The sequence below is a fragment of the Phaseolus vulgaris genome, chromosome 3 (assembly GCF_051622355.1).
Source record: "Phaseolus vulgaris cultivar YP4 chromosome 3, ASM5162235v1, whole genome shotgun sequence".
NCBI lineage: Eukaryota > Viridiplantae > Streptophyta > Magnoliopsida > Fabales > Fabaceae > Phaseolus > Phaseolus vulgaris.
The window spans coordinates 31,191,030-31,215,065 of record NC_143500.1 but is presented as its reverse complement, the minus strand read 5'-3'; the positions used below and the strand labels follow the sequence as shown (position 1 = coordinate 31,215,065).

At 34.8% G+C, this 24,036-nt stretch overlaps 3 protein-coding genes across 3 annotated transcripts; all 3 read right to left on the bottom strand.

The window, feature by feature from the left end:
• Positions 1 to 3,741: 3,741 nt before the first annotated feature.
• Positions 3,742 to 4,315, bottom strand: LOC137805514 (uncharacterized). Its single transcript, XM_068605455.2, has 3 exons — positions 4,208 to 4,315; positions 3,969 to 4,160; positions 3,742 to 3,888 (listed from the first exon to the last, which is right to left on the bottom strand). Exons 1-3 carry the CDS (start codon positions 4,313 to 4,315, stop codon positions 3,742 to 3,744), a joined length of 447 nt encoding a protein of 148 aa, XP_068461556.2.
• Positions 4,316 to 4,741: 426 nt separating this feature from the next.
• LOC137805513 (PKS-NRPS hybrid synthetase cheA-like) lies at positions 4,742 to 6,456 on the bottom strand (the record flags this gene model as incomplete). The annotated part of the gene is made up of 4 exons (XM_090300118.1): positions 4,742 to 4,966; positions 5,018 to 5,705; positions 5,823 to 6,358; positions 6,433 to 6,456. Coding segments are annotated over 4 exons (1,473 nt in total), but the record flags the coding sequence as incomplete, so codon positions are not given.
• A 5,766-nt stretch (positions 6,457 to 12,222) lies between these two features.
• LOC137805855 (putative N-acetyltransferase HLS1-like) lies at positions 12,223 to 14,111 on the bottom strand. The gene is made up of 3 exons (XM_068605756.2): positions 13,760 to 14,111; positions 13,365 to 13,495; positions 12,223 to 13,239 (listed from the first exon to the last, which is right to left on the bottom strand). The coding sequence occupies exons 1-3, from the start codon at positions 13,946 to 13,948 to the stop codon at positions 12,363 to 12,365; spliced, it is 1,197 nt and encodes a 398-aa protein (XP_068461857.2). The 5' UTR covers positions 13,949 to 14,111; the 3' UTR covers positions 12,223 to 12,362.
• Positions 14,112 to 24,036: the final 9,925 nt, after the last annotated feature.

The window sequence follows — 24,036 nt, the reverse complement described above, 5'->3', positions numbered from 1 at the left end:
TGTTGCTTTTTTTTTGAAGAAATAATCCTTGGTGTTTTAAGGGGATGAAGGAGAGGGACGCAAAAATTGGAGTGGATGTGGGCAGTGTAGTTGCAGGCGACATTGGGAGGCACGACGATGGCGGCTAAGGTGCTGGAAATTGAACGAAGTGGAGCCCGGTGTGCACGGAGGTTGGCGACATTGGGTTGCGCGACAGTTGGGGCATGAACGTTGTTGCGGCTTGTGTCCTCGTGCACGCGGAGGCTGGCGGCACTAAGTAGTGCGGCGGTTGGGGCGCAGGCGCTGTTGGGGCGTGCGCGAAGGCAAGTGGTGCTGGGCGGCGCGACGGTTGAGGCGTAGGCGATGTAGGATTTCTTCAATAGCCGAAACACACTCTTTGATGGTGTTTATTCTTTCTTTTAGATCTTTTGATTGAGTTTATGGAGGCATAACTCTCAATGAAAGAACCAATTGATAGAACACCAGAACTGCAACTACCTATTCTATGATTAACAAAGGCTATGCCTACAGAATACTATTAAATTAGGGTTAACTATAAACATTTATTCTTCTCCTTTATTTCCAGAATCTCTCACTTATATATGTGAGATTTAGGTTAACATAGTTTGTTGGACTTGTATGCTTGGGCCTATCCTAACATTATTATTCGCCCCAGAAAACACTTTGTCCTCAAAGAGTAGTCTTAAGTACAATTGGGCGTGGGGAGTGCAGCAGGAAACTGGGTCGGAGGTGCAGTAGGAAACTGGGTCGTGGGGGTGTGCAGCAATAAACTGGGTCGTGGGGGTTGCAGCAAGAAATTGGGTCGCGGGAGTGCAACAGGAAATTGGGTCGTGGGGAGTGAAACAAGAAACTTCGTGGAAGGGTGCAGCAGGAAACTAGGGGTTGTTTCTTCCTGCACCCCCACTTTTTTCTTCCTGGACCCCCACACTCTTATACAAAGACTAAATCACCCTATTAGTTTTTAAAATTCCAAACATATCCCTAATCTAAAATACCCTAAAATGAAGGCAGCGTTGATGTTCTTATTTTTACGCAGACAATTTTCTTCCTCTTCCATAGCAGCGGCGGCACCTCCACATTCCTCTTCCTCTTCTCCTTTGAATCTCACATAATCCTTTTTGGTGAGGCTTCTTCTTCCTTCTCTTGGCAAAGGTAAGTAAATTTTTCTGTTTTCGGATTTAGACATCCGTTTTTTCCATGGATTTATGTTTCTGTAATCATTTTTTCACATTCCGAACTGATGCATCCGATAGAATCCCGAATTTATGATTCCGAGAATGTTCTGGATTTCGGGATCCGGTAAGCTTCCGAATTTATGGATCCGGTAAGCTTCCGAATTTATGGATTCGGTAAACTGCCGAATTTTTGGATCTGGTATTGTACCGGATTGATGTGTCCGGAATAATGAGTTGTTGTTTGTGTTTGTGTTACTTGAATTACTAAACAACAATTGTATTGGGTCAAGGTTTTGTAGTGTTTTGCTTGGTATTATATAGTATTGTACTCTCACTTGAGTGGGCTTGGCTATATTTAAGATTAATTTTGTATGCTAGTTAATTTTATTATTGGTTTCATGTTGATTATGAAACCTAACCTTGTGTAAATTAAAGAATATGATTGAATATCGTAGTTTTCTCCAAACTAAGTCTTAGTGAATCTTTGGATAATGTGTGCAAACATACTTTTGAAAGTCAACATCATGCAACTAGGGGTGAATATTGGTGACTTTAAATGGTGTAATTGAACAGAAATTGTGAAGACTATGGGTGGAGGTTCACAAGGTGATCGTCTACGTCCCACAGCCTCTGTTAGAATAAGAAGAAGACATGTGAATGAAGATGAAGAACATGTTGAACATGAAGATGCAGAACATGTTGAACCTAAAGAAGCTGAACCCCAATTGGAGGTGGAGGATGAAGACACACCTGAAGTAGAAGATGAAGGTTATCCCGAAGGTCCACGGGATAAGACACTGTTGACAGGTTATGAAGCCCATGTGGCCATGCAATTATGGAATGTTGTGGTAAGTAAATATATGTTGTAATATGATATTTGTTCCTTGTTAATTTGATATGATTTGCGTTGATTAAATTGTATATTTTATATGATTTTGGTTGGTTAAATTAGGATCGAGGAGAGTTAAAATTGGTGTCTCATGGCCGAAAAATGAATAAGATGGGTGCTCCTCATCCTCGGATACTACCTGCAGTGGAGTTGTCAGGTTTAGCTGCACTTGTTGGGGAAAGCTATAGACAAAGGACTGTTGTGTGCCTTTGTAGAAAGGTGGCACCCAGAGATAAATTCATTTCATCTGCCTGTAGGTGAGTTGACCATCACATTGGATGATGTGTCGAATTTGTTGCACCTCCCAATTATGGGGCAATTCTACATGTATCCGACCTTGGATGCAGCTGTGGCGACCGATTTACTTGTTGATTCACTTCGTGTAGATCGGGGAGTAGCAGCTGTTGAGACTCGTCATTGTAGGGGTGGACATGTGCGTCTAAGCTGGTTGAGGGAGATGTATGAGGACGCATGTACTAGGAGACAATGGACTTTTACTGCACGGGCATATTTGCTACACCTAGTAGGTTGCACCATCTTTGCAGATAAGAGTGCTACGTCGGTGAGTGTATCCTACTTGGGATTATTTGTAGATTTAAGGCACACCGGAGGATACTCGTGGGCAGCAGCTACTTTGACCCACATGTATGAGCAGTTGGGAGATGGTTCCTATGCAAATACTAAACAGTTAGCTGGGTATGTCACGTTATTTTCATCATGGATATATGAGCATTTTCCGACTATTGGGCACCGACAGCTTCAGGATGACTATGTTGAGGATCAGCCGCGGTGTATGAAATATGTGGTCGAGAGTAGGTTGTCCACACTTGCCTCAGTTCGGATGCAATTAGATAGCCTTTGTGTAGGTGTTGTTTAATTGATGCCCTATGAAGAGCATAGAGCGGTGCGTCCTTTTGAGTGGATTTCATTATTTTCAGGGTACATTCGGTTGAGGGGTTGTAGGCAAATGCATTTGCCTAAACGTGTACTCAGACAATTTGGATATATACAGTGTATCCCTAGTCACCCAACCACCGTTCATCATGGCGATCCATCCACATCTGATATCGACCATCGATGGTTAGATTATAATGCTAACCTCGTACAGGGTGCAATATTAGCAGCTGATGTTGGAACCTGTGTTCCTGCATATTTGGAGTGGTTTCGATCTATATCACACCCATATATCATCCAGATGGCTGAGGATGATCGACGTCCGGTGATTACCCATAATGGACGACGTCAGGGCGAGAATTATACTATCTCTGAGCATCCCGCAGTGGTAAGAACTTATTACTTGCTTATTTAAATAATACATGCTCAATTGCAATTAATGTAATTTGTTTATAATTGTAGGGTCTTTGTAGAAGAATAGCATCCACCTTGCAGTTGATTATAGATGATGGTCATCTAACCAAGGATTCACCTGCATGGGAAGGGACACATATAGCCTTGATGCTAGCCCGATCAGCCACTGAGGACATGTCTGTGTATGTCCGCAGACGACGACACGGGCGATGATGATGATGTTATGTTTTGTAATTTCGTGAACAAAGACTTAGTTTACAATTATTTATGAATTTGATGAATGAACACTTTGGTTATGAAATTATACAATTCTTCTTCCGCATTTATAATAGTCAGAATGTTATATCTGTTGGTGACATAATTAGACAACTATAAATGTCGTCTAATGGACATAATTTGTGTAAACATTTGCATCCGACTAGTATAATATGAACACCATGTTTTGGCAATTGGATAACAATGAGTAGACCATAAAATATCTGTTGGTGGAATCGGGCAACCTTCTTGCAACTGAACCTGTTAAAAATTGTAAGCAATTTCATTAATTATGTTTTTCTATGATTCCTAAAATTCATTGATAATGAAGTTTAACAAACCTGAACAAAATGATTTCCATGAACATGTCCAATACAGATGATGTGGTGATGATTAAAATCTGTTGGAGGTTGGGATCTTAATGGAAAAATAGTCAATGATTGTTTAAGAGATAAACACACAACAATCACATTATATCGATTTGCAATAACGTATCTCATATCTAGTATTGTCATCCACTTATCTGTACTTATCTGCAAACAGAAGAAAATGTAACATCATTCATAATGAATATAATTACCATGTGGTCAACTAGAAGTGAATTTTTCAAAAATTCATATCGTTCATCCCCGCCAAACAAATCAATATATTCTTGACGCCATTGACAAAGTTCTTTATGCAAGTTCATGCGTACAATAGCTCAGGACTCCTCTCTCATACCCAATAATGCACCAATCGCACGATAGCCACAATGACTGTCAGCCTTAACATCAACAATATCAACAATGTAAGGATGAATTCCCACTGGAAATTTTTGTAGCATTGGTATTGATTTGGTCGGAGGAGTCTCCGAAATAAATCCCTTGCTACATTTCAAACTAGATGAACTATCATGTTGTGAAAGAATGGCATCAACATGTTCAAAGTAAGAAGGAATTCGCTTCGTTGATCTACCAAATTTACTCTGACGCCCTTTTAGTGCACCTTTTGTTTTGACTTTCTCCCTTGGTGGACATAAAGATGTGTTATCTAGATAGGCAATCTCACTTAATTTGGCTTTGATGTTAATCTTACCAGCCATGTCAACCTCATTGAACCGATTCATGATGACAACTCACTCTTGTTGGATGGACAACTCTGCTGAAGTATCATCACTTGAAATATCTAAAAAGCTTAATCGTGTCCAAATGAGATGCACTGACTGCAATGGTATGCTACCCACACCAAAGGAAGCCAATTCAAAAGCACAAGGAAGGCCGTGAGTAGATCTAATGGTGCACCCATAACAAGATTTATCTAAACCAACATATTCAACTCGATCACTCTCTTCTGCAATATACTACAAGGCATATTTTGATACGAAGCCAAGCAATTTCTTATATCTTGTTACATTGAAGACATGACTCACTACATGCAAACTCTTTTCAAATGAAGATTTAATTGCATTATGTTGCAAGATGATCATCTTATTAATGGATTCCCAACAAAAACATAAGTCCCCCATTGACGTCTCAAGGATCCTCTTTAAACTCCAATGTGCAGCCTCAACCCTGTTACTTGTCGTGTTGCCTAAGTACATGACTTTATCCGTCCAAGCCTTAACAAACTTTTCTTTATGTGGATTTAACCAAGTACTAATCACATATTCAGTAAATATAGGCCATGGTGAACAAACAACATTAAATGCCTCAACACGATGTTCATAGGACTCTACATTTTCACAATCAACAATTGCTCCCCAAGATTCCATCACTTGATCCCATGCCTCTTTTGGATAAACAATCATTTTACATTTAGCTTTAACATTTTTATCAATGTGAAAACGACATAACAAATTAGCAGCTTCGGGAAAGACAACATTTATTGCATTCATTAGAGCAATATCTTTATCACTAACCACAACCTTCGGGTATGAATCAAATCTCAAAAACAAACCTTTCAGCTTCTCAAGGGCCCATACAAAGTTATGATGACGTTTTGATGCGAGTAACATAAATGCAGCACTTAAGGTCAATCCCGTTGAGGTTACACCAACAACTTCAAACAATGACATCCTATACCTATTAGTTTTATAGGTACTGTCCATCATCAATACAATGTTAAAGGCATTCTATAGCTTCACTGAATCAGGGTGTGTCCAAAATAAATCTTGCACAACATTCGTCCCTTCTTCAAACCTAGACCAATGGACATACATATCACGCTCAAGTAACATCATCAATTGTTGCATTTCAGTTCTATCACCTCGTACTGAGTTTTTGTACATATATCGTGCATTATAAACTTGCTTTATTGTGCTCACATTTTTCTCATTATGCTCTTTCATTGTCAGCAAAATATTTCTAGGCTTCACCGAACTGTCTGTCATGTCCATAAGCATTGACTTCTCATTACATGTGAACCTACCAGCATATGGATGACCAACCAATGTATTTGCCAACTCATGATTATGAGACCCACAAATTAATTTCAATATCCACCCTTCACCACTCTTTACTGGATACCCTCGTAATCTGAAAGGACAACCACATTTCCTAGTTCCACTCTCAGTAACCTGTAAATCATTCTTATATCGTTTGTATTGACCTCCTCTCTCACAACCTAATAATACAAATGTTTTCCTTCCTCGTTGGCCAGTTGAAGTATCCGATCTCAATATCACAATACAAAAACCAATGTCAAACGCAACTTTTCTAACCCACTTTAGAAGTTCATCCCGAGTATGAAATACCTACAAAAGTTATCATAACAAATTATTTACTAATTAACAAACAACTTAAACATACTTTACAAACTTAACTTTACCTCATCTGTAGTAAACGCATCTGTACATTCATATCACTTCCATTTAGATGATGACTTCTCAATATCATCATCATCCCACACATTCACATCATCATATAATTCTTGTTCATATTCTTCACTATTGTCCATGCTTCTACAAATAAAAATAAATAAAACAAAATTATTGCATTCCGGATCCATGAATCCATAAGTTAAAAAAATAATTTCGGATCCAACAATCCATAATTCAAAAAGACTATTCCAGATTCAGGAATGCATAACACAAAAAAACAATTCTGGATTCATAAATCCATAATGCAACTGATGCATTCTGAATTCATGAATCCATAACACAAAATACAATACCGGATCAACCCATCCGTAATGACATTTAAGCTTCTGGATTCAGAAATCCAGAGAACAACATATTATGACATTTTACCTTCCGGAACACCCCCTCATCCGGAACACATAATTTAATTAATTTCGGATTCATGAATCCAGAATATATTACCGGATCCCGATATCCGGTAATCCCGAAATTTCCATAACCACTGTGCTCCTTAAAAAAAACCTTAACTCTTACCTCTATAACCCAAACAACACTTCGGCAACGTTGTGTACTCATCCGCCTTGCTCCCAACAATTATGAAAAACCTCCACAACAGTTGATACCCAAGGATGAAGATGAGCAGTGACTGTGGAAGTGCTGAACGTTGCCCTTTTAAAATTATTGCTCAAGGTTAATGTTGGAATATTTAAAATTGTGGGGGTGCAGGAAGAAGAAACCGAAACTGGGTCGTGGGTGTGCAGCAGGAAAATGGGCCTTGGGGGCGTTTTGGGTTCCTCTTGTACATTAGGGTTTGGTGCGCCATTAGGGTTTGATGCGCCGCTTGTTGTTGTTGTTTTCCTTTGCTTTTTTTTTTGTGAGAAATAAACAATCTTTGGAATTCTAATGGATACTACTGAGGAGGGTGTCGGAGGTGACATAGAGCGGCGGGACTGGGGTGCTGGCAGTTGAACGGATCTAGACGCCGGTAGCGGTGTTGCGGTGTGTGACCTGACGATCGCGGAGGCTGGCGACACTGGGCGGCACGACGGTTGGAGTGCGAGCGGTGTTGCGGTGTGTGATCTGACGTGCGCGGAGGCTGACGACACTGGGCGGCACGGCGGATGGAGCACAAGCGGTGTTGCGGCGTCTGACCTGGTGTGCGCGACGGCTGGCAGCACTGGCAACGCGGCGCGAGTGGTGTTCCAACGTGTGATGTGTTTTACGTGGAGGCTTGCGACGTTGGACGGTGCGACGATTGGAGCACGAGTGGTGTTGTGGCGTGTGACATGTTTTAATGGGTTGGGGGTGTAGGAGGAAACTGGGTCGGGGGTGTAGTAGGAAACTGGGTCGTGGAGTGTGCAGCAAGAAACTGGGCCGTGGAGAGGTGCAGTAGGAAACTGGGTCGTGGGGGTGCAGTAGGAAACTGGGTCGTGAGGGGTGCAACAAGAAACTCCGTGGAGGGGTGCAGTAGGAAACTGGGCCACGGGGGTGCAACAGGAAAATGGGCCTTGGGGGCGTTTTGGGTTCCTCTTGTGCATTAGGGCTTGGTGCGCCATTAGGGTTTGGTGCGTCGCTTCCTGCTGTTGTTCTACTTTGCTTTTTTTTGCGTGGGTCTTTTGATTGGGTTTTGGGAGGCATGTAAGAGTAATGAAAGCACCAATTAATAGAACACGAGAACTGCAACTACTTATTCTATGATTAACAAAGGCTATGCCTACAGCATACTACTAAATTAGGGTTAACTATAAACTTTTCTTTTTTTCTTTTTTTTCAGAATCTCACTTATATTTGTGAGATTTATGTTAACATAGTTTTTTGGGTCTGTATGTTTGGGTTTATCCTAACATATACATACTAATATTTCAAATGTAAAAACATTAAAATATTAACAACAATCTATTAGCTAGTTCACAAAATCTTTCACTCCCCTAATGTGTAAAGTCTAAATATTTTCTTTAAAATTATACTAATTATACTAAATTGATTATTGTCTTAATTCAAAATTAAGATAATTATTTAGAACTTTTACATTGACTAATATTTCTAATTCGATACAAATTCATACTTAAATAACATGAAAAAATATACCTAAAAGTGAAATACATTATACAATGTCTATCACACTCTTATGATATGAGCTACATTCATGAATGAAATTTCAATACAAATATCAATATCAGCGAGTCTTTTACATGTCTACAAACTTAAACATATACTCTTGGTCGAAATTTTGATGCAAATGTTTACATTAATGGGTCTTCTATATCTTTATGGGTCATAGTCACATCCATGTGGACAAAAACTCTTATATAAATATTTTACATTAGTAAGCACACCTTTGTGGGTGCAATCATATTCTCATGGGGTGTATTTGCTTTAAGGTGTGTATTGTAGAAGAGGAAAGAAGAGCATGTGCGAAAGTTATTTGGATTATAGGGTATTTGAGGAAGAGTGAGGCTGGTGGGAAAGCGGGATGACCTTCTATTTTAAAAAATGAAGGTAAATTTGTAAACTTGCATTTTCAACATTTAAAAAAAATAAAAATCATCTCACATCACATCATTAACAAATTTCAATAAATTATTCTTAGAAATTTACTCTAACATACTCCAATCTAAATAACTTCATTTTTTTCACACTTTCATTTTCTCAAATTTTCACACATATCCTTCCAAATCCAAACACATTAGTGCAAATATCACATGTTTGTGTGTTCAGCCACATTAATGTGAATGGAATTCTAATGCAAATATTTACATTAACAAGCCTTCCACACTTGGTCTAAAACATATCCATGCAGAAGAAACTCATTGACACACATATATACATCAACAAACATTTTACATATTTGTATGGTCAACTTTCACTACAAGAAAATAATTAAATAACAACTATTTTAGAGACAAAAATACTATATTGACTAAATTATATACTATTTTATAAACTAAAAATTATTAGTATCTAAAGTAGTTTTTATTATTAATAAAAAATTATAAATTATTTTATAAATTGATAGCTAGTTGATAGTTAAAATTTTGATAAAATACTGATTTAAAAACCTGTTTATAATTTCTTTTATTAATAATAAAAAAATACTCTAGATACTAATAATTTTTTAATTTAAAAATAAAATATATTTTAGGTAATATAATAACTAATTATTTTTTATCTATAAAATTAATTTTTATTTAATGATTTTATATTATTGTACATCTATATATCTATATGAGTGAACTCTAATGCAGATAATTGCATCAACTAGCCAAATTTCATCAATACTATAATATCTCAAAATCCTAACAAGAAATCCTCCGCAAAACTTAATATTATTTTTAAAAAATTGCTACTATTTTTTTTCACAAGTAAGAATCTTAATTTATTCTACAAACAAAATAGTTACTTAATTCAAACAATCTAATATAATAATAAATTAAATCGCAAGTAAAAAAATTTCACCTATATAACTTTACCAAATAAATGATTAGGTTAGTTTTTCTTACTTTGTATGCTTCCCCACAAAAAAACCCAAACATAAACTAAATTTAGGAAAATTCCTAATTTGTTCTTAGAAAGTTTGATTGAAAAATAAAACACATAATCACAAATGCAAAATCCCAAAACACTACATACATGCAAGTGAAAACTAAGAATTCAAAATAGAAGAAGGAAATATATTACTCAAATTAAAATTTTAATGAGTGAAATTTGATGCAAAATCCCTAAACTCTACACACTTACAAGTAAAAATTAAGAAGTCAAATATACAAGAGAAAAAGAAAATCTTACTCAAATTAAAATTTTAATAGGTTAAATTTGGTTTACTATTCCGACCTTACTAACTAACTATTTCTGATTTTTTTTAATATAACCACCACAGCTAGCTTTAAATATATTAGAGACATAGGTAGAAAAATTTCAAAAGTTTTTGAATTTGAGAAAGATAATGAATTTTTAATATATACGAAGAATAAAATAGTTTTAAATATAACCTTTTTAACTAAAAATATAATTTTCATTCTTCATCTATTTTCAGAACCTTTGTCCTAAAATCAGTCATATACATAGAAAATACTCTTATCACATATTCATTATACACAATAATTTATCATAGAAGTATACTTATTAAGGTTGTTTGGCATACTCATTTTAAAAAGTAAAAGCTAATATCTTTAAGGAAATATTATTATGAATTAGTTTTAAATATTTTAAAAATTACTTAAATTAAAATTTCAATATAATTAAATTGATTTATTCGTCACACTCAACTAACTAATTATTTGAAAAAGAGAAAATGATGAAAAAAAGGATTTAGTTTTAGATATATTAGAGAAGGTTAATTAAGAGAATTAAAAAGTTATCAATTTGAGATTTTTTTTTAATAAATGAAGACAAAATAATTTTTATATGTAACCTTTGTAATTAAAAGTATAATTTTCATTCTTCATTTATTTTCAAAAATTTATTGTCTAATTCTCCTGAAATTAGTCCTTATATATAATACTCTTATTTAATATTCAATTATAAAATTAATGTTTACACAATAAATATAATTTATTACAGAAGAATTTATTTAGGTAGTTTGTTTAATCGAATATACCCTTTTCTATTAAAAATAAAAACTAATATCTTTAACGAAATATTATTATAAATTAATTAAGATAGTAATAATACCTTGAAACTAACCCCTGCAATGAATAATCATTATAAACTAAAGTCATGACTATTTTATAAGATAAAAAAAATCAAGATTTTTGGGTACGCTATGTACAGAACCATTAATTTAATTAATAAATAATATAATATTATCTTAAAGTAAGAAAAAAATATTTATGTAGTAGTAATTATTTAAAGTTAATTTACTATATATATATGCATTAAAATTTATTTATTTCAGAGTAGATAACATGTATACATTTAAAATATAATTTTTTTATATTGTCAATCAATGAATAATTATCACAAAGTTTATTAATTTTATAATAGTCATGTTAAAAAGTATTACTAATTAATTAATGGTATAAACAAATACTTATTATAGTTTTATATAATTTTTATCTTTTAAACTCTACAGCCAATATACAAGTAAATATATGTAACTAAAGAATAATTATATTTATGCATCTCCCATTTTATTTTTCATCTTAATTATTTCTATCTTATTTTCTTTACTTGTCTTTCTTTCCCACTACCACTCAAATCCGCCCAAATTACGATGAATGTTTATACTTTCCTTATGCAAATATTTCTCTCAGTAGATCTGCTATACCTTGAACTGTTGCATCAGCATAGTGCAGTGCATATGCTCAATTTCAACTGATTTGAATTACTAGGGTCACCAAAGATTAGATAAGCAAATCGCACCACTCTTACCTTTACAAGTAACTCTATGATTCCATATGAGGGTAATGCTGTTGAATAGTAATAAACAGTACCTTTTACACACACATATATACTAGTGTAATAATAAAAATTTGAAAAAAAAGACTGTTATTTGAAACAGGGAACTGGGTATCTTTAAAGTTCAGCCATGAACCACGATCGATTCCTGAAGTAGGAGCATTCTGTTTGAAAGCTTGCATCGTAAATTCCAAGAAAAGCATGCAGGTATTTTGATTTTCTTTTATGTTCAACCAATGAATGATAAACAACAAATTTAAGTCCATCTTTTGAGATATAAAACTGTTGCATCAATGATTCGTCTATCTGGGTTGGAGAAAGAAAAGACGGAAAAAGTAAAGAAAAGAAGGGGACATGATGAATTGATGTTAATCATAAATGTAGTCCTTCAACTAAGAGATGAAGTCAATGGTATACATAATTCTCAAATATGCTGAGATCATGATGCTAGAAGCATTCTTATAGATACATCAACAAAAGTAGCCGAGAAAAAGTTATTCACCTAAAAATCTCTAGGGTCAACAAACACATTCCCGATTTGTCTCTTAATCAGCAGTTCATCATCCTTTTCGTCACCGTGGCTTGAAATTCTTTTGGTGTACCAAATATCATCGATACACGACATAGAAGCTGTTTGAGGGACATGGTTTACAAGTGGATCCCCAAACCCTAGCTCGGTTATAACCACTCTGCAGTCCTTCAAACTTTCTCCCATCCTTGATGTGAACCTCCATATGGATTCCATTAGCTCCCCAAGGTTCTCTCCCTCTCCGTGGAGCCCATAGAGGAAGAGAAACCCAAAGGGTCTGCAGAGTGAGTCACTCACCGACATTCTCAGACAAGGGAAAATTTTGTCTCTTGCATGATTTAAAGTTGTGTGAAGAAACCTAAGTGGCTGAGACTTTTTAAGTTGAAGCTTATAAGCCTCATAAGTATTCCATATGCTAAAGATGATCCATGAGCTTGTGATTTCGTTGGTAATAATGTCTTCACTCTCTTCCTTTCTCTGTAAGTTGAGTAAGCCTCCCTCTTTGTAATAACTCACCCAGGTGCCCAAGCTGAGATTCTCCTTCAAAATACTATCCATGTCTAATGGGTACAACTCTTTGGCCCTCAGGGTTCTCCTGTATAAGGAAATTGCCTGGTCTATGTTTACCTTCTCAATTTCTATATCTTTGGAAATGTTCTTTGCAGGGAAACTAATTGGATGCACAAATATGAAAAGTGACGAGCTGAGGCTCACATATTTGCATTTGTTGGTAAATAGGTTTCTAGAGGCATCGTTTTTCTTTTCAGTGGCCAAGAGTGCATATTCAGCCCCATTTCTCAGCATCCATTCTTCAACTGAGGTCACAAGTTTTAGTCCAATCCCCTTTCTCCTGCATAGATGAGTAAATGTCGGTGGTGTATTATTCAGTGCAACACTGACCATATTGCAATGTGTTTCCTCATACCAAGTTCAAGGTTTTACATCCTCATAAATAAAAGAAATTGGGTACATTACCTGTGTGAAGGAGAGACCCTAAGGCCTAGTATGCAACCTATCTTCAGCAATGATTCAGAAGGAGTTCTCATACTCTTAATGCACCCTCGAACCACACCCACAAGCTCCTTGCTTTCAAGCAGCTCAGCCACCTAGGCCATTACGAAACATATATATGATTAGTACAGTCATCTGCTGCATATATATTAGTAATGTGGTATGTGCATGTATTTGAAACAGATAAACCTTTCATATATAGTAGAATGTAAGTACAGAAATGGAGTATATACATATATATATGAAGATGAGTGTTGGATGGAATGGAATACATATTTATAATTAACTAATTGAACCCAAATTTGGATTTGGAGAGATAATCATGTAAAGGAGAACAAGATAAGGTATTAGATACCCACCAACATAACATGAAGGGGATAGAACCTAATCCTAGATAAAGGGTCACCCATCATGTTGGTGAAAATGGAGACCCCCTTTTTAGTCCCAATCTCACACTTCCTCTCAAGCTTCCCCACCACCTTAACATCTCTATCTTCATCAAACTCTCTTATATGAACCCTGCTCTCTACACTGAAAGTGTCAACCATTTCTACTCTTCCTTAGCTAAAAGAAGCAAGTGATGTATAGTGCGAAACTGAAATCAGGAATGATTTCTGAGATTGGGTCTTTGTTATTTTGGGTTGGGTTCTCTCCAACCATCCAACTCATGCCGCATCCTTATTTATATGTGGTGAAGAACCATTGGTTGTTTGTTCACAATGTCCTATGATCTGGTATCATCTCTATCAAGATATTCCGTTAATAACTATTTTATCACAACACGCAACTTGACGCATCCGTTGAAAATAGCATTCCTGTGTTAGTTTTTATTAGTAAAGGCTGACACTATTTATCACAGTCGTTGTCATCTGGACAAATACAAGTACACAATCTACACGGGTTGCACCACAAAACTGAAACAGTAGCCTATCAAAATGATCCACTGAATCTATTTATAAAGATTTTCACAACTTTCTTCAACCATTGTCACTTAAAACATGCGTACGTAGCTAATGATAATGACATACCAATGTCGCTTGCAATACGCATAAGAAATCATTTGTTATGTGTCCAAACTCTTGCAAGTCCTTCGACATAAAACTCCACCAATTTAATTGTTATTCAACACAGAGTGTTGATTATAATGGTAATGCTGATGATCGTTTACTCAGGTGTGGCCAGACTTGTGAGTTGTCACAGATACGTAGGGGGACCCGGGCTTAGGTACTACATGCTTGCTCATTTTTTTCAACGGATCTTAATCTTTCCAATACAAAATCAATGTGGTATGATAATTTTTTAGGAATAAATAAATGTTTATAGTTACTATAAAATAAGTGAGTTCTGATTTTGGCGTATAATTTTTTGTTTTATATTTCTTTAAAATTTAAAGTCTGTTATTTCTTATTCATAATGATACTAATTTACTATTTATATATTGAGTTAAATAAATAAATTATCGTTTAAAAGTGAGGAATTTGAATATTAATATTATGATATAATGTGTACATATGTTATTAAAAAAAAATTCTACATTTATCTATATTAAAATGAATATTATGTACTAAAAATAATACTTTTATACTTACATCACAACATTAAGTTCTATTTATAGTTTTCAAATCTTTTGCGGATTTGGTTAAAAAAAATTATTTTAAACAACGGTTTGAACGATCGCCCTATATTGGTTCAAAAATTATTGTCATATGATTTGATAACAATGACGATTGAATAAAAAATTGTTGTCATATGATTTGATAACAATAACGATTGGATAAAAAAATGTTGTCATAGGTGTTTACAATGTAAAAAAAGAGTTTCTTTGGATGATATATGATGATAATTTTGTAATAAACTGTTGTTGTTATTGGAGTCTTTGACAATGATTTTTGTAAGATTCATAATTTCTTTACATGTTTTTTTATTAATTTAATTTATGTTTTTTTTTCCTACCTGATAATTAAACAACTTATATACAATATATATTCTACAACAGAATGAGTAATTAATGCAAATCAAGTCAACGAGGAGATATCCAAGGATGTTAATTTACACAATGAGAAGTCATCTCAAAGTAGAGACCTCACCAGAGGGAGAATTGGACAACGACCAGAGCACCTAAAGTTCTTCCTGCTAGTCTTTTTAATGATTAAAAAATGTTGTAAATAAGTTGGGCTCACTTTAGGGGTCCAAATAGCAAAGATAGGCTAGAATAAGGTATCATTAGCATAATAGAGGGTGTGGGTAGCATTTTAGCTTGTTCCTAGCCCTTTTGGAAGACATTTTGACCTAGTTTCTAGAAAGACAAGCCTATGATGCGAGATTGACTTAGTCAAACCCTAAGACTACCCATTTTTTCCCTTTTCCCATCCTACCCCTTTAGCTTGTTCTCCAAGGCTCATTCACCTATAAATAGGAGGCCTACCTAGTGCATTTTACAAGTTGAATGAAATAGAGAAAAGTTACTCTGCACATTTTGTGTGAGATGCTAGTGAGGCTTGTTCCTCTTAGTCTTTAGTCTTATCTTGTGAGAATTTGAGAGCTCTAAAGTGGCGGCTTCCAACACTTATCTTGGAGTCATTTCATCATCCAAGTGACGTGCTCATCATCTCAAACTCCATTTCTCATAAGCTTCATTTTTCTTCATATTTTCCTTCCATTGTCATTCCATTCAATTCATAAATATGTTCTTGTTTTGCTTCCTTGTTTCTATTCGGTCATTTCCTTTTGTTATTGCTTTCATTGTTTAATTTCGTACCATATCTTGTCATCATCTTCACCTTATACTTGTGTTTTCCTTTTGCCTTTGTGAAATGAACCTTCTCATCTACTTAACCACTTGGTTAAGTTAATGTTCAATGGGAATTTTCCTTAGGTTTTCACTCTTAATTGCCTAAAAATCTCAATCATAAATCTAAAGTATCACCTAAGTGAACAATCCTAAAATCAACTCACATCACTAATGTACCAAGAAATAATAAAAAGTAAGACAAATGAGAAATTTAAAACATAATATCCAAACTTCAAAGGTAAAATTACAAAGACAAGTTTACAAAGTTTTGTAATATATGTGTTGTAGAAATTGGTGAAATATGTTGTCCATGGATTTAGAATCAAATGGTTCCATGAAATACTACAACAAATAATAACTTAAATTAGTACATAAAATACACATAAGTTGTTTAATTATGAATTAATTAAATAATTATCTAGTCTAAACCTCCTCGAATTGTCATTAATCACATTACATAATATTGACACCCATATCATTTATTTTGTTTATTACTCTATAATTCAATACCAAAATAATTAATGTATTTAATTAACAAGCAACCAATTATATTTGGGAAAAAATTAATAACCTTGAGTTACAACCATGCCAACTTTTGCAATCTTGCTCTTGATTTAAAATATTATATTTTGAGTACACACTAATAAGAAAAGAACACAAGTTAGGGAGACTAATATAATGGAACATAAACTGATGTTAATTACCAATTCACTATTTGTTTGAGATACATAGGAGATTTCTTGTGCAATGAGCAAAACCATGTAATAATGTGATCGATTAGGGATATGACAAGTAGTTGTTAATGACGCTGACATTCAAAATAACTATCATTACAACTATAAATGATGGATTGTAATTTGATGAAGGAAAAACTACACTTACTCATGAACATATTGTGTGAAATATATTTACTTCCCCCTAAAACCAAGCAGTTGGTGATATACGTTTGAGTTTCAACTTTTTTATTTTCCAATGGATTAATAAATTTGGGGTCCATGAATCCATAAACATAATGTTTACCCTCATTAACACCTAATCCAAACATGTACCTAAAAGTAAATCATTTAAAGCATAATTAATTAGTTAATTAATTAATATTAAAGTAAAATTAAATAATGTTTTTGACACTTATATCATTCATAATTGAATAATTGATGTATTCAATTTTTGGTTCCCTATAGCAACCTCTAACACATGTATGTATAATGAGATGTCAAAGTTCCTGGAAAATACAATAGAGTCCCATGGAATATTCGTTGGATTTGTACCTATATGGTCATAACAACCTCTAATAATGCAGCCATATAATAGATACAAATTGCTTCTTTCTTGAAGGATTATGTTTATGACGATGTTGTTGTAAGATAAATAACAACTTGAGTAATTTATAACATGCATACATAAATAAAAGGTAATAACACAAGTAAGTTCGTACAAGATATCTGAAATGAGTATAACAAGGTGCTTAGACCAGACTAAGAAAGTTTGAAATGCTTGTGCCACAGTAAATACTTTGTCTGTTAGCACAAGAACTACAACCATGGCCTTAACTAGATAGGAGGCAACATTATGTAATACAATGACCCATTCAAATATTTTCCCTAGTGCCACCAATTGAGGGGTAGAAGTGTCCTCAACAAATAATTCACATTGGCTTGTGGAGTCAATGTAATCCTCTAATGGATTATCAGCTGCACAACTCCCCTTTATGCTAACTCTAACAGTTGGAGGCAGAATAGGTGGCTCTGCAGGAAGGGTATGTTGTGAAAGACCTACTGTCTTGGCTTCTGAGTAACCCCCTTTGTTACATCCTGGTGATTTGTTGTCTCAATTATGAAAGATTCTTTTGATTGGGTGTCCCAAAAGATTATTGAGGTGAAAATGATCCAAAGAATTGATGAATGCATACTCCTGACCTAACAACACACACACACTTTTAGGGTGCTCAAGTCATTCTGGCAACAAGTACGTCTTAATGATCGTGAGGAGTAAAAGTACCCTAAAAGCTTTGCTCAACCAAAGAATCATGAAATATAAAATTATATTTTATCTATTCAAAAACATAATAATATGATCACGACGTGTTAACTTACAATTTTTTCAACGACTCGACGTGACCTAAACAAAAGTATATGCACTCGATGATCGTATACAAGTTTGCTTCCATTTTTGGTGAGGAGATAGTAGTGATGGAGGGTGAATGACACATGTATCATCCTCAGAAGTAGGTGAAGGTCGTGTTTTCTCTCCTTCATCATGACTTCTTCAAGTTTTCATAGCCCTCACAAGACAATAAGTGTGAGGTAACATTTTGAACCTAAATAGACTTAGCCTTTTTTTCTAACATCCTGTAACATATAGGAAAATTTTTATGAATTATTTAATATTGTATTTAATGATCACTTAACATATTTATAAATTAAAGTGTACTAATCTTCCATTTATTGTCTTCACGACTTTGAACAAACAAACGTCGAGTTTCTTTGTTAATTGTTGTGTATTTCGTACAAGAATTTTCATCTCTTTTTGAATGAAATACATATGTTGTTGTCAATTTAATAAAATTGATGAAATTTAATGGTGACCAAAGAAAGAGTCTTCGATCTCAGCGTCTCCACATCACTAGGAATATAAAAAAGCATTTGCATGACAAAGGAATAAAACTTTCAACAAATAATTATATTCAATATAACTAATAGATAACAATAATAAAATTAGATAAATTACCAAAATATCTTGCCAAATCATATTTTGGTCAACCTCATACACATGATCCCATGATCTCATGAAGATACTAGAAAAGAAATATTTTCACGTGCAATAACTCCAAGGTAGTTGCTAAAAATGTATGCATTTGGACCATAGGCCACACCAATATTGACATCAATAGTGATTGGTGTCCTCTCACTAGTAGCATGTTTGAGTGAGTAACCTCAGTTTGGTGGATCCTCTAGCAAATCTTTTCAAGGTAACATCTGAACTAAATGGGTCTTGATCATCAATCATATCTTTGTTCAAACAACAAAGTACCAAACATAAATAACATGCATCATGATTAACATTATAATTTAGTTAACAAACATATGCATACATAATTAATATTTTTAACAAAATTAACAAATTCATACATAGCGTGTGGAATGGTCATATGTATATTCCCTCCTCATAATCTTTACGGGTTGCATGTACATCATCATCATTTTTATTGATCATCGTTGATGTAAATAAACGGGTGCCAATAATATGAAAATTACTAAGATCCTCTTCATTAACTTGACATTTGTATTTAGGTTACACAGAATGAAAGCGTTAATCAACCACAATCAAATATGCACTCGAAGATCAATATAAAATATAGTCAACCAAATTTCATAAAATATGCGAAATGTAAATTAAAATCTATATGTATCAATAAAATATTAAAAAATTATTAATCTTCTTAAACTGTCAACCGTGCAATTCAAAATTCAATATATTCATTATTAGTACGACCTTCTTTTATTTTTACAGGAAAGAAATTAAAGAAAATTTTCAAATCAAAGGTAATACATAACTTTTGTATTAAATCTCAAATGAAGAACTAAGCTTCACTCGATGCAACTTGATATGATTCCAATAACAAGATAGAGATATTTCATAGACATGTTATGGAGTCAACTTGAGTTGGAATATGAATAGGCACTTTTCTAGAAGTGGATCAATGTTCTTTCATTCAAGAACTCACCAAATCTTAAGCGACCAAACCAAAACTCATGTGTAAACCCATTTCTTGTCAAATGAACCGATTGAAATGAACTAGAATGTAAAAGCACCGATTAAAACTACCTAAGAATCAAAAGAACCGAACAAAAGCAAGAAAGAAAGCTAAAGAACCGATTAAAATTGCTAACAAATGAAATGAATCGAACAAAACAAGAACTAGCACAAATGAACCGAACAAAAGTGTAAGAAAAGCCTAAGACATGTTTCTAGAGTTTATGTGAACATGGAAATGGATGAATAAGATGGAAGGAACAAGAGAACTTATGTGGTTGGAGTCCTTGGAGAGGAACACGACACTTGAAGGATGCAAAGCTCCAAGATGAGTGTAGATGCCGCCACTTGAGGCTCCAAGATTGCTCTCAAGATAAGACTAGGTAAGAGAAGACACAAGTCTCTCAAGCACTCACCAATTTGGGAGAATTTCGGTAGTCAAAATATCAATTCTGTATTTAGAAGGACTCAAGCCCTCCTTATATAGGAGGAGGACCGGTCAAGAAGTACAAGAAGCTTACACAAGAAGCTATCCAAAAGGTCCCTTGCAAATCTCCCACTTTTTAGCGCCTAAAGTGAGTGATGAAGGGTCAACTACTAGAATGTTCTAAAACTAATATCTAAAGATGCTTTACATAAGAGGTATTTTTAGGTTTCCCTCTTAGCACCTTTCCTAAAGACTATATTTAAGCATTTTAAAGTTTATACAAAAGATACTACAAAAAGGGAAAACAACTGACCACTACTTCCTAATTCCTTAAATTTGCTCCTAGTAATCCTTTGAGGTAAAAAGGATGATGAGCGAATATCCTTTTGAGCATCTTCATCTTCAGCTTCTTCTTCTTGAACTTGGTCTCCATCATACTCCCCGAGTTGGAGAGAATTCGACCACGAATTCTGGAGACCTACAGAAAAAGGAGTTAGATCACTGATATTAAATGTATGACTACCAAGGAATGTATCAGGCATATCTAACTCATAAGCATTATTATTAATCCTCTTTAGGACTTGAAAAGGTCCATCTCCATGAGGCATAAGTTAGGACTTCCTTTGAGTAGGAAAATGATCTTTCCTCAAGTGAAGCCAAACCCAATCACCCACATCAAACAATAATGTTTTCCTCCTTTTGTTGGCAAGTTCAGCATACTTGCCAACCTTCTTCTCAATTCGTAACTTGATGTCATTATGCAATTGTTTTATAAAAGAAGCCTTTTCATCCCCATCTTTGCATAATACCTCATCAAGTATTGGAATAGGAAGAAGATCAAGAGGTGTTAAGGGATTAAACCCATAGACAACCTCAAAAGGAGAATGTGAAGTGGTAGAATTTACTACACAATTATAAGCAAATTCAACATGTGGTAGTAAATCTTCCCAAACGCTTGGATTCCCGAAAATAAAGCATCTCAACATTTGTCCCAAGGTTCGATTGACCACTTCGGTTTGACCATCGGTTTGGGGGTGACAAGTAGTAGAAAATAAAAGTTTAGTACCAAGTTTCCCCCACAAGGTCTTCCAAAAGTGACTCAAGAACTTGGAATCTCTATCAGATACTATACTTCTAGGAAGTCCATGTAAACAAACCACTTCCTTGAAGAAGAGATTTGCAATGTGACATGCATCATCCACTTTGTGGCAAGGAATAAAATGTGCCATTTTGGAAAACCAATCCACTACCACAAAGATGGAATCCTTAACCTTTGATGTCTTGGGTAATCCTAAGATGAAATCCATAGATATATCAACCCAAGGCATTGAAGGGATAGGAAGAGGGGTATATAACCCATGGAGTTGCACCCTAGATTTTGCCTTACGACAAGCTATACATTTATCACACAAACTATGAACATATTTTTGCATATGAGGCCAAAAGAAATGCTCATGTAATACATCCAAAGTTTTTGCAACCCCAAAATGTCCCATTAATCCTCCCTCATGTGCTTCTCTAACAAGAGAAAGTCTAATAGAGCTTTGGGGGCACACAAAGGCGTTTTCCTTTGAAAAGAAAGCCATTTTGTATAAAAAAAATCTTTATGTCCACCCCTAGCACACTCTTGATAGATAAAAGAAAAATCAAGGTCATCATGATAAAGATCCTTAATATGATCAAACCCAAGAAATTGGGAACCTAAAATATTAAGCAAGGCATAACGTCTAGAAAGAGCATCGACCACAACATTAATTTTGCCTTACTTATGTTTGATCACATAAGGAAATTGCTCAAGGAATTCCACCCACTTAGCATGCCTCTTATTGAGCTTGTTTTGGCTTTTCAAATATTTAAGAGATTCATGATCACTATGAATCACAAATTCTTTAGGAAAAAGGTAATGTTGCCAAGTAAACAAAGCTCTAACAAGTGCATATAATTCTTTATCATAAGTGGAATAGTTGAGATGACTACCTTTCAATTTCTCACTAAAATAAGCTATGGGGTGGCCCTCTTGAAGGAGAACAGCCCCAATGCCTATACTTGAAGCATCACATTCTATCTCAAATGTTTTAGCAAAATTAGGAAGGGCTAAAATGGGAGCATTAGTCAATTTTTCCTTTAAAACATCAAAAGCGTGTTGTTGTGCTTCTCCCCATTTAAAAACCACATCCTTTTTCACTATATCATTGAGAGGTGCGACTATTGTACCAAAGTTAGGCACAAATCTTCTATAAAAAGAAGCAAGGCCATGAAAACTTCGGACATCATTCACATTGGTAGGGATTGGCCAATTTTGAATGGCTACCACCTTAGATTGATCTACATGCACCCCTTTAATACTAACAATAAACCCTAGGAATTCTATATGATCAAGTGCAAAACATACATTTAGGAAGGTTAGCATACAAATGTTCATTCCTAAGGGTTTCTAAAACTTGTCTAACATGCATCTTATGGTCAAACAAAGACAAGCTATAAATGAGGATATCATCAAAATAAACAACAACAAACTTGCCAATGAATGGTCTTAAAACATGATGCATGAGGCGCATGAATGTACTTGGTGCATTAGTTAAACCAAATGGCATAACTAACCACTCATATAAGCCAAAGTTGGTCTTAAAAGCGGTCTTCCATTCATCACCCGGTTTTATACGGATTTGATTATACCCACTTTTGAGATCAATTTTGGTAAAAATTTGGGAACCATGCAATTCATCCAACAAATCATCAAGCCTAGGGATGGGATGCCTATACTTAATTGTAATTTTGTTTATAGCCCTACAATTGGAACACATCCTCCATGTTCCATCTTTTTTAGGGACAAGTATAATAGGCATGGCACAAGGGCTCATACTATCTTCAACCCACCCTTTAGCAATCAACTCTTCTACTTGTTGGCGAATTTCCCTAGTTTCACTTGGGTTGGTCCTATAGGCGGGACGATTTGGTAAAGAAGATCCCGGAATTAAATCAATTTGGTGTTCAATCCCTCTTAAAGGTGGAAGTCCCTTAGGAGGATCTTGAAACACATCTTTAAATTCCTTTACCAAATTATCCAAACAATGGGGACTAACCTCAAGTCTTTATAACGTAAGAGGTCTAGGAAGAGCTAAAAAAATAGGAGTGTGAGAAACTATTTCCTTTTGGACCTCATGGCTAGAAATAAGAAGGGTTTTCTTAGAACTCTTTTCGGTTTCACTCTCCCTCTTTTTTTTCATAAGAATTTGGTCCTCATGGACTTCCCTTGGAGAGAGATTTTAAATGACCTTGTGACCATGGAAATCAAAAGAAATTTTATTGGTAAATCCATCATGAAAAACTTTTTTATCAAATTGCCATGGCCTTCCCAAAAGAACATGTGTAGCTTCCATGGGCACAACATCACACAAGACCTCATCTTTGTATTTTCCTATAGAGAAATTTATGAGGACTTGTTTGTTAACTATGATTTCGCCCACCTCACTTAGCCATTGTAACTTGTAGGGCTTTGTATGAGAGATAGTAGGTAAACCAAGCTTCTCTACTACTCTTGTACTAGCCACATTGGCACAACTACCTCAATCCACAATTAAAGAACAAATGTTGTTGTGAATGAGACATCTTGTATGAAAAATATTTTCCCTTTGACTTTCATCAAAGGGTTGTAAAACTTTACC